At 37.3% G+C, this 17,298-nt stretch overlaps 3 protein-coding genes across 10 annotated transcripts; 2 read left to right on the forward strand and 1 right to left on the reverse strand.

Moving 5' to 3' along the window:
* The first annotated feature begins 665 nt into the window (after positions 1 to 665).
* On the forward strand, positions 666 to 5,982 carry LOC119991209 (CBS domain-containing protein CBSCBSPB3-like). Of its 4 annotated transcripts, none has more exons than XM_038837485.1 (15): positions 666 to 979; positions 1,218 to 1,386; positions 1,498 to 1,630; positions 1,742 to 1,912; positions 2,789 to 2,867; positions 2,979 to 3,092; positions 3,334 to 3,400; positions 3,884 to 3,989; positions 4,060 to 4,118; positions 4,344 to 4,450; positions 4,534 to 4,658; positions 4,955 to 5,037; positions 5,123 to 5,212; positions 5,372 to 5,542; positions 5,622 to 5,982. In XM_038837485.1, exons 1-14 carry the CDS (start codon positions 852 to 854, stop codon positions 5,540 to 5,542), a joined length of 1,602 nt encoding a protein of 533 aa, XP_038693413.1. In that variant the 5' UTR covers positions 666 to 851; the 3' UTR covers positions 5,622 to 5,982. The 4 variants fall into 4 exon arrangements, with proteins under 4 accessions (XP_038693413.1, XP_038693412.1, XP_038693414.1 ...); XM_038837484.1 differs by having other exon boundaries at positions 667 to 979; positions 5,616 to 5,978; XM_038837486.1 differs by having other exon boundaries at positions 667 to 979; positions 5,692 to 5,978.
* An 810-nt stretch (positions 5,983 to 6,792) lies between these two features.
* Positions 6,793 to 9,945, reverse strand: LOC119991210 (trafficking protein particle complex subunit 2-like). Of its 2 annotated transcripts, none has more exons than XM_038837487.1 (6): positions 9,713 to 9,945; positions 9,427 to 9,539; positions 9,221 to 9,306; positions 9,076 to 9,137; positions 8,431 to 8,516; positions 6,793 to 7,124 (listed from the first exon to the last, which is right to left on the reverse strand). In XM_038837487.1, exons 2-6 carry the CDS (start codon positions 9,505 to 9,507, stop codon positions 6,990 to 6,992), a joined length of 450 nt encoding a protein of 149 aa, XP_038693415.1. In that variant the 5' UTR covers positions 9,508 to 9,539; positions 9,713 to 9,945; the 3' UTR covers positions 6,793 to 6,989. The 2 variants fall into 2 exon arrangements, with proteins under 2 accessions (XP_038693415.1, XP_038693416.1); XM_038837488.1 differs by having other exon boundaries at positions 7,003 to 7,461.
* A 1,079-nt stretch (positions 9,946 to 11,024) lies between these two features.
* LOC119991842 (protein PSK SIMULATOR 1-like) lies at positions 11,025 to 17,272 on the forward strand. 4 transcript variants are annotated; one of them, XM_038838329.1, is made up of 13 exons: positions 11,025 to 11,159; positions 11,572 to 11,915; positions 12,484 to 12,809; positions 12,883 to 12,975; positions 13,083 to 13,173; positions 13,487 to 13,577; positions 14,206 to 14,303; positions 14,546 to 14,615; positions 15,132 to 15,238; positions 15,832 to 15,948; positions 16,190 to 16,266; positions 16,379 to 16,423; positions 16,534 to 17,272. In XM_038838329.1, the coding sequence occupies exons 2-13, from the start codon at positions 11,586 to 11,588 to the stop codon at positions 17,045 to 17,047; spliced, it is 1,959 nt and encodes a 652-aa protein (XP_038694257.1). In that variant the 5' UTR covers positions 11,025 to 11,159; positions 11,572 to 11,585; the 3' UTR covers positions 17,048 to 17,272. The 4 variants fall into 4 exon arrangements, with proteins under 4 accessions (XP_038694257.1, XP_038694256.1, XP_038694255.1 ...); XM_038838328.1 differs by lacking the exon at positions 11,025 to 11,159 and adding an exon at positions 11,160 to 11,301 and having other exon boundaries at positions 11,518 to 11,915; XM_038838327.1 differs by lacking the exon at positions 11,025 to 11,159 and adding an exon at positions 11,160 to 11,301.
* The last annotated feature ends 26 nt before the right edge of the window (positions 17,273 to 17,298 follow it).

Consider the following 17,298-nt stretch of genomic DNA (forward strand, 5'->3'; position numbering starts at 1 on the left):
AACAATAGATTCATTATATTTAATATTAATCAATTAATGTTATTTAAAATAATTAACTAATGTCGTTAAAAATTGGAGAAATTTAACTACTTTTTGTTTGGCTTCATTTCATGGTCTGGAGTATAAGAGATGTCGTTGAAGAGAGAAGATGAGAGAGAAAAACGATGATAGAGATGAGAGAGAAAAAAAGTGAGGAGTGAGGAGTGAGGGGAGAGAGAAAAAAAAGTGAGGAGATAGATTGAGAAGAAAGAGAAAAGTGAGGAGAAAGAAGAGAGGAAGGGAGGAGTGAGAGATAAAATAAAATAATAAAAAAATATTATTATTTTATGTTTAGAAAAGTGAATAATGGTTCTCTAAATAGAGGGAATTATTGTTCATATTCTGTAGAATAGAGAATCAATAGGTAATATGATGCAAAACTCTATTGTAATAAATTCTCTATAATCGTTCCTTATTTTACCGACAGATTCATGCTTAGGTAATCTAATATAAGATATGTATTATAATATCTAAGTATGCATAAAATAATTATTGCTATTAAAATTCTTTTTTATTGAGAAGATCTTGCTATTAAAATTCTCTTTTAAATATAAAAAAGATTTTAATAGAAATTGGCGATAATAATTAATTTGAAGTTTTGAACACTCGTAGATAATTTGATTAAATATCTGCCCCGCTCGATCAAGCACAGGCGGGGAAAAGAAAGCGAAACACAGAGACCGAGAGGGGGGGTTAGACCTCCTAACCCTGATATCTTCCCCAAACCCTAATTCCCCTCTCTCGCATAATTTGGTGCTGTTATTGATCAAACTCTTTTGGGAATCGAGAGCCCAGGTCAACAGTGGAAGAAGATGAGTAGCCAAGTTGCGAGGAGGAGCAATCTCACCCAGAAACGTGGCCCTGTCGCCAGAAAATCGGCGGTCACCGAGAACGGCACTAATGGAAATGTTTCTAAGCCATCTTCTCCTCCGGCACAATCGTATGTTTCCTCTTCCTTCCTCTCTCTTTTTTTCCTTTTTTTCTTCCCTGAAATTTTTCACCCCCTTTGTTCTATGGATGTAGTTTGTTGATTTGTCATATAACTAAGCATATTTGAGAAATAACTTCTCCAGTGTCAATTTCCGTTTATCAGTGATTTCTAGGGTTGGAATTGATTGAGTTTGGACGGCGGTTTGGTATATTTTATTGAATGTGTTTTTTCTTTGGAATTTATTGAGGTCCGTGAGTGGAGACAGGACGGTGAAAAAGCTGAGGTTGTCCAAGGCCCTCACGATTCCTGAGGGGACAACTGTGTCCGATGCTTGCCGCAGGATGGCAGCTCGTCGTGTGAATGCTGTTTTGTTGACTGATGCCAATGCTTTACTCTCTGGGATTGTTACTGACAAGGTGTTTATCTTCTGTTGTCTTAGTTTTTGGCTGTTCTCTCTTACTTTTTTGCGGCTGTTGACTTATCCATTTATTTATTTATTTGGTTCTTTTGGGGCTACGGTTGGGCAGGACATTGCCACTAGGGTGATAGCCGAGGGGTTGAGACCTGAGCAAACGATAGTGTCGAAAATCATGACTCGAAATCCTATTTTCGTCACTTCAGATTCCTTAGCCATTGAAGCTCTCCAGAAGATGGTCCAGGGTTAGCTTGTATTCTTATTTCTAGAAGATTGTATTTTATCGCATGGCCTTTGGTTGCCACCTCTCGGAACATGCATTGAATAGCATCTCATGTTTTACCACTTTTTTACAGGTAAATTCAGGCATCTTCCTGTTGTAGAGAATGGTGAAGTTATTGCGTTGCTTGATATCACGAAGTGCCTCTATGATGCTATATCCAGAATGGAGAAGGCCGCTGAGCAGGGTAGTGCCATTGCTGCTGCAGTGGAAGGGGTGGAACGTCAATGGGGAAGCAATTTTTCTGGTTTGTTCTTTTTAAAATTTGTTTTAGAAATATTATAGACTATAGAGAGCTACGTTCTTTATTCAGTGTTGCCGCCTGCTTGAATGATTGTATAGAAGTGTTTGTTACTGCTGTCATGTTACTGACATGCCTGATGCATTAGATATCAACTACTGTATGAATCTTTCCATTGGTTGAATTCTGAAAAGGCTTCCTTGAACTTATCAGATCTGTGAACTTTTTGCTTATCAACAGGGGTTTTTTTTTCCACCCAATTATGATATTTTTGCATTGCAAGTGGATGGGTGTTTTCATTTACTTTTTTTAAGTACATTCTTAATGTAAACGTGTTAACATAATATTAACATTATGTGCTCCTGTGGTGGAGTTGCAAGGGTGCAATTTAGAGGTCACACTACTTGTTCCCAACCCCGCTCATTGTGGGAGTCTTGTGTATGAGAGTTGTTTACCTTTACTAAGATTATGTGTCCCCTTGTGCGTGGATTAGTTGGTGTGGGTTAAACACTTCCAACTAGGAGACCTTGGTTTGAGTTACCGTAGCCCTAAAGAAAACCCTTTATCTTACTGATGCTTGGCGTGAGGGGCCACTACAACTCTCTAGCATTTAGCGGTGCAAATCATAGGGTTTCCATTGCTTCAAGAAAAGGAAAATGTGAAATATTTAACTTCCTCAAGTAGTTATACCCCAACTGCGTTCAAAAAGATATACAAAGAAGTACCAAATAACCTGTACTGATGTGACTTCTTCAGGGGAAGTACCCCTGCTACTTCTTGTACAACTTGTTTCAAATTTCAATCTTCCAAATTTTGAAATTATTCTTTTTTAACTTACATGTGTTTACTTCCCTTTAATTTTTTTCTCTCATTCTGTTTCAGCTCCTTATGCGTTCATAGAAACTATGAGGGAGCGGATGTTCAAGCCCTCATTGTCAACAATAATTGCTGAACATACTAAGTATATTTGTGCTTCAATACCTTTTGACTGGTTTTGAGGAATACAGTTTCCATGTGATGGGTTTGGGGTTTGTCTTATGTTACCAATTTTTGTGGTTTTATGTCTCTATAGGCCTGCGATTTCTTCTCCATCGGATCCTGTGTATGTTGCTGCGAAGAAGATGCGGGAGCTGCATGTTAATTCAGTTGTTGTTGTGACCGGAAACAAACTACAGGGGATACTCACGTATTATTCTTTTCTTGGATGGCTTTTTGTATAAATGTATAAATGCATCAGATAAAAATGACCTTTTGTTTTCCATTTTTGTCTATGGTTTTTGCGTACATGAACTACTGCTGCTGCATTTCAGTTCAAAAGATATACTAATGCGAGTTGTGGCGCAAAATCTGTCTTTAAAAGTGACCTTTTGTTTTCGATTTTTTATCCATGGTTTTTGCTTACGTGAACTACTGTTTTTGCATTTCAGTTCGAAAGATATACTAATGCGAGTTGTGGCGCAAAATCTGTCACCTGAATTGACTTTGGTAGAAAAGGTTTGCCATGAAAACCTCATGCCTTGTTCCTACTTCGACTTGCGTTGTTCTATTTGTTTTTCTTTTTCCCAGAAATATCTGCTTTAGGAAATGTTTTATATACGCATTCTTTTTTGGATCAGTTGAAGTTGATCTTGAAACTAGTATCGCTCTCTTCCCTAAATACTTTTCTTCTCTTTCCTCCTCCTTTTATTTGTTGTTGCCCCAAGTGTGGGCTTTGTGGGCTTTGTGAGAGTAGCCATATTGTTGGGCCTCGTTTGTTGTGCACGTGTTGGGCCATCAAATTGCCCCAACCCACTCGTGAGGGGGAGTTAGAATATATATAAATGATGTGAATGTTCCAACCCAACAAGTTAACTTATTGGGTTGATAGACAATGTAACTAATATTAACAAGTAAAAATGTTAATCTTGGTTAATGATTTTAATCAGTGCACATAATGAGTCTTTTACAATCTCAATTATCTTTCCTGTAATGCTGCAGGTAATGACACCAAATCCTGAATGTGCAACGCTAGAGACAACAATCCTTGATGCATTGCATATAATGCATGATGGGAAGTTTTTGCATCTTCCTGTTGTGGACAAAGGTGAGCGTTGATTCATTAATTCTTTAGTTTCAACTTTGTCAGTTTATTCATTTGCCTCACCTATGCGCAGATGGATCTGTTGCTGCTTGTATCGATGTTCTGCAGATTTCTCATGCAGCAATTTCTATGGTAAAGTTGCTGAATATAGTATGCGAAGTTTTGACATAATGACATGTAAATACATGAGGGGGTTAGATTTTACTTTGAGGATATTCTAATGCTTAATACAATTCATTGCAAAAGTAGTGCGGTATAAATAAACAATGTTAAATTATGGGTATGTTTGTAATAGTATTTACCTTATTCTGTTGGTTAAGGATGATACACCATTACAAGCTTCTTGTTGTGTTTAAGGTTGAAAATGGCTCTGGAGCTGTCAACGATATGGCAAATACAATGATGCAGAAGTTCTGGGATTCAGCTCTTGCTTTGGAGCCACCAGATGATTTCGACACCCATAGGTGTCACTTTTGCTGCCATATATTTGCCATTACCTTAACGGACTTTATCGGTTTGTGACTAACCTGGCTAAATTTGTTCCCAGTGAAATGTCTGGACTAATGACATCAGATGGTACAGAACATGGGAAATATCCATCTCTTGGTCTTGGAAATTCTTTTGCCTTCAAATTTGAGGATCTTAAGGGTCGCATGCATCGGTTCAATTGCGGTGAGTGAGGATCTACTGCCAAAGCCTTTATGTAATTATGACCTGAGTTAGTCGCTCTCTACTTTTACGAAGTATGTTGTGATATGATTTTACTTCCATGTTGAGAATCTTGATTTTTTTATAAAAAAGGTTAAACTTGAACCTCTCTTGTAAGTTGGAAGTACATTGCAAGAAGCTTATACAATTTTAGGTCGCTAGAAATTTTGGAAAAGGCTATTTTTTACCTGTAAAAGAAGCGCTTTACAAAGGATATGGAACAAAACCAAGAAGCAATACACTTGCCTTTTTTATTTCAGGTTCAGAAAGTTTAGATGAGTTGATCTCTGGTGTGATGCAAAGGATTGGTGTGGTTAGTGATCAAGATCATGCTAAGCTTTTGGTAGGTAATTTGAATAATGTAAGTGATTCTTTTTATTCTTGGCTGGATGATTTTCCAGTACTGTTTATTCTTTGATTTTTTGTAGTATGAGGATGACGAAGGTGATAAAGTGATACTTGCCACTGATGTCGATCTTATTGGTGCTGTTAGCCATGCTAGATCAGCTGGATTGAAGGTAATAATAATTTCCGTTGTATATATATGCGTTTATTTGTATGATCTGCATTTTCTTTTTGGGATGCTTAAGTTGCATATTTGTTTGGTTTGATGTGAATTGAGGATTGTTCTATTTATACATTCATTTATTTGTTCATTATCTGTCATCTGGTTTCAGGTCTTAAGGTTGCATCTAGACTTTTCGGATTCGAGCCAACAAACAAGTACCCAATTGAGTGAAAACGTCCTGAGTAGTGGATGGACATCTCTCCACACAAATGTCTTTGCAAGTGCAGTAGCTATAACATGCGTTGGAGTGCTTGTCTACTTGAAACGCTCTAATGAATAAGTAAGCTCTTTTTTCATTACCTTGAAATAAAAGAAATAGGAATTAGAGAAGTAATTATTCCAACCTGGAACAGTACCAGCTTTTGGAGATGTTTTGTCGGTCCTCCAACCAAAATCTAGGTGAAAACTAACATAGTTGGAAATCACCAGTGGCAATTGTAAATCTCGAAGAACTTGTGGGCCGCCGAAAGTGGAAATTGGATAGTATTTATGTTTATGTTGCTGTGAAGCAAATGTTCTTTCAGGAAGAAAGAAACATACATTTGACTGGAAGAGAAGCTAGAGCCGCACTTGTATCCTTGTGATATTTATGCCCGTATTTTTTGTGGGTGGGTTATTCCATATATGGTCATTTTGGAGAGAGATTTTCTTTTGTGATGGATCATAATTTTATTATGTTGACGGTATTTGCTGACTTATTATATGGTGCACATTTTAATTTTTTTTTTTATTTTTTTTGACTCCTAGAAAATATTATTTATTCAAAAGACTTGAATCTGGCAGTTCCGCGTTGCAATTAAGTTCTGGATATTCGGATGTTTTAAGAACCAGTATGGCTCACATATTGAATTCGATTCCAAAAGAACCGTGTTTTTTGCTGGGAGTAGACGAATAGAGGCATATCAAAGGCTCGGTAAGAGCAGAGATGACTTGAGCAGCAGATGATGATGAGTTCTCAGGCTCCTAGTTAAATAGGTTGCAACATTAGGGCTTCTAACTTCTAAGTCCGCAATGCAAGAGCTGAGGCACCGAGTCCGGTTCCTTGTTGGAATGTGAAGGCCATTGTGGACAGACTGGAGTCACTTAGTCGACCAGTGAATCAGACCAGTCAGTCATGAGCCTTTGCTTCCTATCAGGAATTGGAGGAGAGTACAAGTGATTCAAGCTCTAGTTCACAGCCTTACAGTAGCTGGTCATCTCAGCAAACCAGCACAGGCCAACAGTGGCTGCAAAGCTGAATCGGCGAGTCAGACATGGTCCAGTCATCGTTTTGATCCTGCATCCCCAAGGTCATCAAATGTGACAAGTGAGTGGCTCAGAGAACAGTACCTAGTAATTCAGGTCCGATGAATAAGATAGGTCCTGTTGTGACACACATATCAGCTGATCGAGCTAACTCAAGGAAAGCAAAAAGGATGATTGAGTGGGTTAAAAACAAGCTAAGATCTCATCTTTCCCCATCGTTGCCGTAGCCATCATCATCATGGACAAAAAAACCAAGGGCTTCAGGGGTTGGGGAACAGAAGGATAGTGAAGAAATTGCACACCAAAATAAAGAATCACAGGTAAACAACCAAAGTCTAAGTTAAACAAGATCAGTAAATAGAAGTTTTCGACACATAAATCATTGATCCTCTTTTGGTGATGAACAAAGAGGAGCAATTGACGGTAAAGTTTACAAATTCTGCAACTTAAGCAATATGAACATCATCTTAATTTTGTCTCTGTTACGAATCCATCCACGCGAATCTTAACCGTTTGCTGCTGAAACATTTGAAAATCAAGGTACAAAAGCTATTTGAAACTACAATGGACTTGAGGAGCACATATTCCAGCATGATTAGCAAGCCTAAGGCATATATCTGATATCTAATCAGCATAGAATTTAAACACTAATCTTTACAATCAAGGGATATCTTCATAAAAAAACTCCAATTAAAATTATGAAAAAATGTCGGCAGAACCTAATCTTGGAAAATTGAAAGTTCAACCGCCGAAGCTCCAATGACCCAATCCCAAATATTGAAGCCTCCAGGAACCCAACGTTTGAAGCTTTAAAAGTTGAATGGCAAAAGGTCCCGTGCATAATCCCAAACAGGGAAGCCTCTACAGATAATTTCTAGCTGGTGCACGAACTTTTGTATCAAAATGTGATGACGTAACGCGTGAATCAGACAAATAGAGGGGATTGAGAAGAGTCTGCAAATTCATCAGATTTTTGAATGTCACATTGATCCCGTCGTTACTATTTATATACCAATAGAAAATCAATTAAAAACACCCAAAATGTGCAAAACACATTTTGAAAGAATTTTACATGAGACAGAGAATCAATTCTCTGTTAATAATAGCCAAATATATTAGTTCTTAAAACCGAATACCAATTGTGGCCAAATTTTTTTTAGCAAGCATGTTTCACCAGCTCCAATTCAAATTTTGGTCCTATACCAAAGCTGATGTCCAAACTCATTCTTTAATAATCTCATATTCTAAAATTCCTAATTGGAAAACACTTCTAAGACAGAAATTCCAAATGTATTGCATGACTTCATATAGAAAGGAAAAAAGAAAAAAAAAACATATGCACCTCCCATATATAGGCTACCTCACAACTGGATCAGCACTAGATCAGTTTTCTGAGGCTACTACATCAACTTGATCAGGGCTAGATCAGTTTTCTGAGGGAGTTCATATATCTTAAGAATCAACACATGTTTATGTTCCTAGGAAATTGTGATTATTCGGACTTCCATGTATAAGATACATATCTATTGAACCTGTCCAGCTATATGATTGCCAAATTCTAACCACCATTTGTTCTTTAACTCAATTCAGATCCTAATTCATACCAGCCAGAAAACATTGGTCAGACAGTTCCAAACCCATGAATCATTTCTTTACACGCTGTAGCAAAAACCATCTTAGGCAGATCATTCAAGCTTCTTGAACAAGCAGTGTGTGTAGTTAGAGATTACCAAAACTGCATGTTATGTTTAGCTATGTATGGAATATGTTACTCCACATTCCTTTGTTACCTCATAACATCTATAAAAAGTTTTAGCATGCATATCAATCTACAATTAGATACCTAAAATAAAATGCTACACATGAAAGTTAAATCATCAATGACAATGAACAATAGCTCTTGAAGAAAATCAACAGTCTTACCTTTATATAACGCTCATGAACATCTTGGAAAAAGCTCTTGATTCCATCATCGTTGCGTGAGTCATGAAGTAGCATAAATCGTGTATGTATGACCAGTCAAAGAAAAGAGAAACAAAAACAGCAAACCAACAGATAATTTATGAGCAAAATTTAAAGGCTCACACTCTAAAAGCAAAGTGCATGCATAAACCCATGCCACACATAAGACAGCCAAGATGGAAGCAATTATGCAATCTGCATAGACTATGGAGTCATCGGCGCCACTTTAAATAACCATTTTCAGTAGAGTAATAGAGAAAAGCACCAAATTCATACCAGTCATGCACTGTTATGGTTAACATGGCACCAAATGTTTGTGTGTGTGTCTATCGACCAATTCAATTTAAGAGTATCACAAAATGTGGCTTCAACATCACACAGAACATCGCACACAAGCAAGTGATCTGATGACACCAGATCTGGAGAGAATACAATGAGATGACACTCTCAACCTGCACAATTCACATGCTGGCATGTACTTAAAAACTCATACGCCATTAAACAAGAAAAGCAGCCACGATTATATCAATGCACTATGCCATGATTGACTACAAATTACAAAATCATTGTCTAATAGCTGCACAAATTAACCATCATAGGGGATATGACCTGCCGTCACATATACTGACACCGCCAGATCATTAAACCTATCAACTGCTTTCAAGAACCTGCCAAGAATACAACATTAACAAAATAAGAGAAAGTAGAACAAAATGTGTGGACAAGATCTGTTTTCAGAAACAAAATTTACATGGCACTAGTAGTCCAAGCAAGGTCCTGAACAATATCTAGAGCTGCATGTAATACGAATTGATGCAGCTGAGCAGCATCTTCTCTCTGTGGTTATGTAATTTACAGCAAATGCCAAAAAAGTCAGATTCGCCAAACATCAAAATTCAAACGGAAGAACATAAACGGATGAAAAAGAAATGCACAACGAAGCTATAGATTCTATACTTTAGCAGCAGATCCAACTTCAGCTTCATATATAGGGATATCATTCCGGCTTACGATGATAAAACAAGCTGTCGTCGCCATTGCTTTCCTCTGATAAACTACCGCGCAAGAGACTACAAAATTATACAAAATCAAGCACAAAACACATATGTGCTTAGTTCATTGCGGATCCAGACGAAGCTCAAATATGAACAATCAATAAGAATTGTGAAAATAAAACAGAAGATATCAAATCAAACGCATACGCATATAACATCAAAAACAACGAATCTTCACAAACAATAACCTCGTCTTTCAGAAATCAAAGTTTTAGTTCATTGAAACAGATCAGTTTCGACTTTCGACGCGATCGATCTGGATTTTCGAGTGAAGCTGACCTGGTTCACCAGAGAAACCGAACGCCGAACATAGAATTTCTATTTTGAAAATTTTGTGAGGAAAATGAAACGGTAACGTTTTGGAGGAGGATTTTCAAAAATAAAAGAAAAAACGAAGAAAGCGTAAGGTGCTGGGATCAAATTTTTTGCCGCCACCATATGCAGCAGGATGAGCACTATATGCACTTTATTTTAAACATATTGTGTTTAGTCTTAACACTCTCTCGCATTTGTGATTTGAGTTATGTCAATCAGATTCAACAAGTGAATAAGTAGAGGTGAAGTCCAAACGGATCGAGTTTTTGGTTTTGATATCATGTTGAAAATCCAAGCCCAAAAACATATTTTTTGCTTTGGGCCACGAGTCCTAACGAATTTGTTATTTATTGACAGTCGTCATTTGATTTTTAAGCCCATTATGTAATTTGATGTAAGATGTAATTATTGACACATGTCTCTCATTCATATTGGAGAGCTCATATTCGATTCATCACGTTAATACTTTTTCCAACTGTCAATATGCTCTAAAAATGAGATTTTCAAGTGCTCGTGATTTGTGTGTCATCAAAGGTGTATTCAATTGTCTTATCAACTCTAACTCAATCGTTACGCCAAAAACCCCATACCAAAAAGTCGACACGTGTTTGTCCTCTTGGAGCATGTTTTATGTACTTAGACCCATAAAACGTATTATTTGTATGAGATTGAGCTAAACCTTTTTACTTATATACAACTATTCGAGTTATCCAATCCGATATGAGACTATAAGACTTACAATGTTCTTCACTATAAGACTTGTCAATCGTTACGCCAAAAACCCCATACCAAAAAGTCGACTCGTATTTGTTTTCTTGGAACATGTTTTATGTACTTCTGTGAGATTGAGTTGAACCTTTTTACTTATATACCACTATTCAAGTTATCCAATCCGATATGAGACTATAAGACTTACAATGTTCTTCACCATAAGATTTGTGTTGCTCCGCATTGCTGCCACGTTGATTGTGTTACTGCGGTGACAGTTGTTTCTATACGTGTAAGTATGATGCTATGATAGTTTTACGTAACATGACAAACCAACTCATATTCTAGTTCGATGTTCATATCATCACCAAGTATTAGAATCTGGCTCAATCGCAATGCCAAAAGCTCTATCAAACAGTAAAGTCTGGAGACAATAGAATAAAGAAGAAAATTGTTGAAGAAGAGTCAAACGCAGCAGGTTGAACGTTGAAAACTTGACCAGTTCTCCAGAAGTCCAAGCCGGTAGCCTGAGACAAATCGCAGACCTTTTACCCCACCAGAGTCCTGCACACAACGCCTTCTCACACAATCAAAACCCCCAAATATATGCAGGTTCTTCTCCCTTGTCTTTATTTATTTATTATTTTACGTGTTGGATGGTGTGGATTTTCTTCCATTTGTCCCATTCCTCTTCAATTCTGGAAGAACATATTCGGCTTGTAAACGACTCTCCTCTCCATCCTTCTCTTTGATGGTATGACCCACGAACCCACTTTTGTTAAATTCAATATTTTTGGGTTGCAGTAGTTCCTCAGTTTGCTTTTGATTGGCGGCTTGTGCTGGTTTGAACTATTGACTTCGATCACAAGTAGTTGATTTATGGGTCAAGAATCAATCAGTTTTCCTTCAGTTCTGTGTTCCTAGCCGTTTATTTGATTTCTATTTAACTAATTTTTATTGGGTATCGGAGGATTTTGTGCAATTCTACCATTTGAGCCCTTCTTTCTCGCTTCCCTGCCTGTAGTGGTGTGAACCAGCATGGGAGGGCTTTGTTCTAAGAGTTCTAGCAGAGGTAACGAGCATCAGAAGGTGAGTGACAAAAGGAACGGCCATGGTGAGACTTACAAGGCAGCTTCAGGTCGCCGGTCGGACGTGGAAAGCAAATTGGCTCCGCCCTGGCAGGGAACGGAAAGCATGGAGAAGCAACTGGAGGAGAGGGAGACGAAGCAAGTAAATGAAACCCTTTCATATCCTGAGGTGGGCACGGCCCAGTATGGTACTAATACTGAAGATTTCTACGATGGTATTCCTCGCTTTCAAATCCTCAAGTCTCGATCGGTAAGTTCTAAGCCGGCAGCAGTGGCTAAGGCCAGAATCCCTTGGTTGACATTTTGTGTATTTTTCATTATGTTTTTCTTTAAGTTCCGTGCAAATCTCAATTAGTAGAATCAATGAAGGGTTTATATATGTTTGCTAGACCTTACTTATGCTGAAAGATTCTGGAAAGTCTTATAGGGTTGTCTTAGTGCTAATATTTACAGTAAGTATTGTTAACATTTCTTTGTTTTTTGGCATTCATTGCCAATTTAGGAAAATGGTGCAGCATTAGATGGTAGAAATTGAGAAGAGGCAAGTACTAAATGAACTCTGTTTATGCGCGTGCTCATTATTTTCCGGCAGGGAATCTTTTTTGGTTTCATGAGAGTGGCAAAATTATAGTGGCACTTAATTAGGCCTCTCCTGAGTAGCGCTGTCCAAAATTACCGATCATAACCATACGGACTGATAACTGAACCGATCGATCGGTTATTTTCTAAAAAATTTACATATTTCTTTAAAGAACCGACCGAAAACTGAAAAACCTAATGTAGAACATACTTCTCTCCGTTTTAATAACGTGGTAACCTTCACTAAATAATATGCCATCATGTTGCAGGTTTCAGAGGTCAGTTCACGTTTAGGAAGGGCTGGTACTGTTGGACTTGGTAAAGCAGTGGAGGTTCTGGATACACTGGGAAGTAGCATGACAAATTTAAACCCTAACAGTGGATTTATTTCTGGCGTGGCAACTAAAGGCAATGAACTGGAAATTTTATCTTTTGAAGTAGCAAATACAATTGTCAAAGGTTCCAATCTCATGCAGTCTCTTTTAAGAAGAAGTATAAGGAATTTGAAAGAAGTGGTACTTCTTTCTGAAGGTGTGCAAAATCTTGTATCAAAAGATATGGATGAACTTCTAAGGATTGTTGAAGATGACAAGAGGTGAATACCGTATAAAATGGCTGTAGTGTTTCCTCCATGGTATCCTCAAGAATTGTCTAACTTATTTTTGCAGGGAGGAGTTGAAAATCTTTTCAGGAGAAGTAATTCGTTTTGGAAACCGTTGTAAAGATCCTCAGTGGCACAACTTAGACCGCTATTTTGAGAAGTATAATGAATAAACCTTTATTGAAGTCTGCTACTGACTTTACTGCATGTATGTGTGTCTTTTTTGGGTTATATTTTTTAATTAGTGATTTATTATTTCCTATCCAGAGTTAGCAGAGATCTTACTCCTCAGCGGCAATTAAAAGACGAGGCAGAATCTGTTATAGAGCTTCTGATGAATTTGGTTCAGCATACGGCTGTAAGGGTCATTCTTACTTTTACTATAATACACAAGTTATTAGTTTTCCCTTTTTTGTCAAAACATTGGTAAAGTTCCTTCACTGCAGCCATGACGACTCTTATGCACAAGCAGAATGGAGGTGGGATGAGGTGTAAGATGTGTATAGCCTTACCTGACATTGCAAAGATGTTTTTTCCTAGATTTGTTTCAATGAGTTTAATAAATTAGAAATCGTTTTTTTTATTTAACCACGTGTAGGCTGCACTTGGTAATGTTTCAACTTTTATGGCTTATTCTCAATAATAAAAAGATCTTTTTCTCTGGATTGCAGGAGCTATACCAGGAGTTGCAATTGTTGGACAGAATTGAACAAAATTATCGTTTTAAGAGGCTGGAGAATAGTTCACGTGCCAATCAAAAAGGTGATTACTCCATCTCCTTATCATTTATTTCATTTGCATATATAGGAAACAGGCCTTTAATTAAAGCTGGAGCTAGTCAATTAGTGTTGTGCAACTCATAGTCATTATTGAAACTGTATTATTCAGAATTTTCTTGTTGGCCTAGTCAAACGGCATCTTTAGTGATCCAGAGTCCAGACATACAACATGAATATTGAAAATTTTGTGTGTGCGCGTGTGAGTATTATTGCTATTCTAATCCAGACATATAACATGAATTTTTCCTGTGCTCATACCATCGTCAAGTGGGCTGCTGCAAACGGTTGGGGAGGCGGCATTTGGGCATTCCCTATAGTTTTATACTTTTATGCCTAAGCTTGGATGGTGACTTGTTAATAGAAAAGATCCTCCTAGTTGTTTTTGGTGTAATTTGCCAAAAGCAACTTGCCCATTATTTATAATATTTTGCATATCCTAAGTGATAGGCGATATGTCTTCGATTTAAAATCATTTTAAAAAATAAATAAGTAAATAATATTTTTCGGGAAGCTTAATCTTGATATTTATTCTTCATATAACTTGATCAAATTTTATGCTTTGCTCTTTACTTAATACTAACTACATTTTGAATTGTACCCTTGAAATGTAGGTGACAGCCTTGTAATCATAAGGACTGAACTAAAGAGACAAAAAAAGCAAGTAAAAGGTCTAAAGAAAAAATCGCTTTGGTCCAGAAGTTTGGAAGAGGTAGCTCTTCTCTTGAATTTCTCTAGCGACTGCTTTCCATTAAATTGATGAATTCTGAATTCCTCAGCCTTTATGCAGACCATCTACTTAATTTCTCCGTGACCATTGCTTAGAAAAATAATGTTCATCTGCTTGTGTGTTACATACTTACTTGCATCTTCAATATTGCAACTCTCTACTACTAATGATAATTAAAAGAAGTTGGTGATTCCAGTTAAGTGATCCATTGTTTTGGGTTCCAGGTGATGGAGAAGCTTGCTGATATTGTACACTATATACTATTGGAGATACACAATACCTTTGGCAGTGCTGGTATCCATTCTTGCCAATCATATACAAATATTGCTTCTGAACTACTAGTTGGAGAATTTTCACCATAAATAATCTAAAATTTTACTTTGCAAGCTTAGTACTGTATTACTTATGAACTATTGATATTTTACTCTCTTTTATTTTTCTCCTTTTCTTTTGGAATGGCAATAGAACTTCAGTGAAATGGTAACCAAGGAGTTGTTACCTCTTCACAAAAACTAGTGCCTTGTTTTAGAGGAGGAGATCCAAGAGGAAGCTAGGGAAAGAGGAGGGTGAAGTTTCTCGTTATTTACCTTCCCACCCTCACTTTTATTTCCTTTAAATAGTAAATGAGTCAACCCCTTCAGCTCTTTTCTTTTACTATTGTTCTTCCAAGCTGTACAGTTAACATTCTGTTGATCCAGCTACCACCCACAAATTTCCCATGATCCTTTATACCATCGGCTTCCGATGGTTGTCAATAACTGGGGCACGCAAATTAATTGGTGATCTTAATGATGTTCTTTTGTCTTGCAGATAGTTCTACTACACCAGTTAAAGAATCTGTGAGCTATTGTCAAAGACTGGGACCTGCTGGCCTCGATTTGCATTATGCAAATATAGTTATGCAAATTGACACTCTTGTGAGTATAGCATCTTTGCTCATTGCTCTATATCCTTTCTCTGTGTCGTCCAATTTTCATTTTCATGAACTACAGTAATTTTGAGCTCTCACAATTGCCTTCAATAACATTTACTTCTTGCTGGGACACATCATATGAGAGAGACCGACTACTTTGCACTAATTTGTGCAATCTTCTAAGTTTTGACTCTTATCTTCATAAGTCTGAGACTTTGACAAAACAACTTGTTTGATGGTTTTATGAGCGTACACACTCTTATATGCACATCATATGCAGCTGATGGTCCTAAATACAAGCATTTTCCTTATCAAATACGAGTATTAATCTTAAATATGGTACTTCTTACACAATTTTCAGTAATTTTTGAGCAGTTTCAGTGCACAATGTATCTATAAGTGATTTTTGAGCAGTTTTTAGTATAAAAGATATCTTTACGTGGGCTGTATTACCTACAATTACTAGGGTTGTGCTAATTTAGAATTTACATAACCTATATTCATGTGCTAATTTAGAATTTATATATATATATATACACACACACACACACACTCTCTTTTCATGCCTTTTAAAAGGAACTTCTTTGATGGTACCAGGTAGCTCGTTCAAGTAATATGCCTTCAAATACAAGAGATGCGTTATATCAGAGCTTGCCCCCTAATATAATATCAGGTCTACGCTCCAGAATACAATCTTTTCACGTGAAAGAAGAGGTATTATATCAAAATTTTAAATAAAAAATTGTTTATTTTCATTAGAAAACGCAACCTAGTGGTGCACCGGGAAGCACCATTTTCGATAAGAAAGATGTAACTAATGAATTGTTTTGTACTTTTCCTAAAATAATTTAACAAGAAGATTTCATCTGTCATTTCCACAGCAGAAAGAAACATTGCGAAGAGAATAACTTTCATTCCATTGCCCTTTCTCGTTATATTGATTTGCATTTTGCAGCTCACTGTTGAAGAGATCAAAGACGAGATGGAGAAGACTTTGCGGTGGCTTGTTCCTGTTTCCACCAACACAGCCAAGTAAGATGGCTTGCTCTTCCAAAGAAGAGCTAAGTTTTCGTCGATGATTTGTTTGATATCCCTAATCTTGCGACTTTTCTCTAACTATTTTGTTACAAATGATCTAAATCAGAGCCCATCATGGATTTGGCTGGGTCGGGGAGTGGGCGAACACAGGGTGAGTAACAATATACTGGTCTTTGCATCTCCTTTTTTTTTCTCCTGTTGTTTATTTTATTTATAAGATCTAGAAAACCATGAGACTAAAAGATGTATGTATGTAAACAGTACTGAGGTAAACAGGAAGCCTTCTGCTGGGCCAAATCCAACGGATGTAACTAGGATTGAAACTCTTTACCACGCAGACAAGGAGAAAACCGAAGCTTATATTTTTGAACTAGTATTATGGCTTCACCATCTTGCTAGCCGTTCCAAAGCTAATGCCGGACCTGGTGCTGTCAAGTTGCCTCTCAAGTCTCCAGTACAGATGTCCGTTTCGAAGTCAAATCAGCAGCAGAAAGAGAAGTCTACATATGTACCATCAGTAAGCTCCGAAGTACAACAATTGTTGCTGGATTCAAGTACGAGAAAATGGACCGCACGGCCACGAATTAGTAAGAGTGTGGACTTTGACACTGAAAAGAAAAAGTTGAGGAAGAGTGATAGACTGAGCAAGAGCTGTGGCTGCTCCGTGGAGAGGGAATTAGCCACTATTCAAAGGCTTCCTTCCGCTGTTCCCATCATTCTTGAGGACAAGGAAAAAGCATTGGATGCCATTGACAGAGTCAATGTGCCCAGATGAACTACAGACTCAACATTCGCATAATCTATAATTCCAGTTGGGTTCATCCTGGAATCTTCTGTGTCTCTGTAGGTTGCATATAAACATATACAGTTTTGTATATCAGACCTTTGTATAGGTGACATGGCTTCCTTTTGTTATAGTGATTGTTGTCTTCATCTATTTCTGAAGGTGATTTCTCATTGTTAATGGTATTTATATGCAATGGAGAAAAAAAGGAAGAAGAACCTCGTTCCCCATTGAAAGGGTCT

Source organism: Tripterygium wilfordii, chromosome 22 (genome assembly GCF_013401445.1).
Source record: "Tripterygium wilfordii isolate XIE 37 chromosome 22, ASM1340144v1, whole genome shotgun sequence".
NCBI lineage: Eukaryota > Viridiplantae > Streptophyta > Magnoliopsida > Celastrales > Celastraceae > Tripterygium > Tripterygium wilfordii.

What these genes read in the sequence shown, in the direction of transcription:
- LOC119991842 (XM_038838329.1), top strand. Translation starts at nt 11,586, where the DNA reads ATGGGAGGGCTTTGTTCTAAGAGTTCTAGCAGAGGTAACGAGCATCAG. An exon ending in TTCACGTGCCAATCAAAAAG is followed by an intron (nt 13,578 to 14,205) that starts GTGATTACTCCA and finishes CTTGAAATGTAG; the next exon opens with GTGACAGCCTTGTAATCATA. An exon ending in GGTCCAGAAGTTTGGAAGAG is followed by an intron (nt 14,304 to 14,545) that starts GTAGCTCTTCTC and finishes TTTGGGTTCCAG; the next exon opens with GTGATGGAGAAGCTTGCTGA.
- LOC119991210 (XM_038837487.1), bottom strand. Translation starts at nt 9,507, where the DNA reads ATGGCGACGACAGCTTGTTTTATCATCGTAAGCCGGAATGATATCCCT. An exon ending in GCTTGGACTACTAGTGCCAT is followed by an intron (nt 9,138 to 9,220) that starts GTAAATTTTGTT and finishes TATTCTTGGCAG; the next exon opens with GTTCTTGAAAGCAGTTGATA. An exon ending in TTCATGAGCGTTATATAAAG is followed by an intron (nt 7,125 to 8,430) that starts GTAAGACTGTTG and finishes ATTAGATATCAG; the next exon opens with ATATATGCCTTAGGCTTGCT.
- LOC119991209 (XM_038837485.1), top strand. Translation starts at nt 852, where the DNA reads ATGAGTAGCCAAGTTGCGAGGAGGAGCAATCTCACCCAGAAACGTGGC. An exon ending in TCTTCTCCTCCGGCACAATC is followed by an intron (nt 980 to 1,217) that starts GTATGTTTCCTC and finishes GAATTTATTGAG; the next exon opens with GTCCGTGAGTGGAGACAGGA. An exon ending in CATGCATCGGTTCAATTGCG is followed by an intron (nt 4,659 to 4,954) that starts GTGAGTGAGGAT and finishes TTTTTATTTCAG; the next exon opens with GTTCAGAAAGTTTAGATGAG.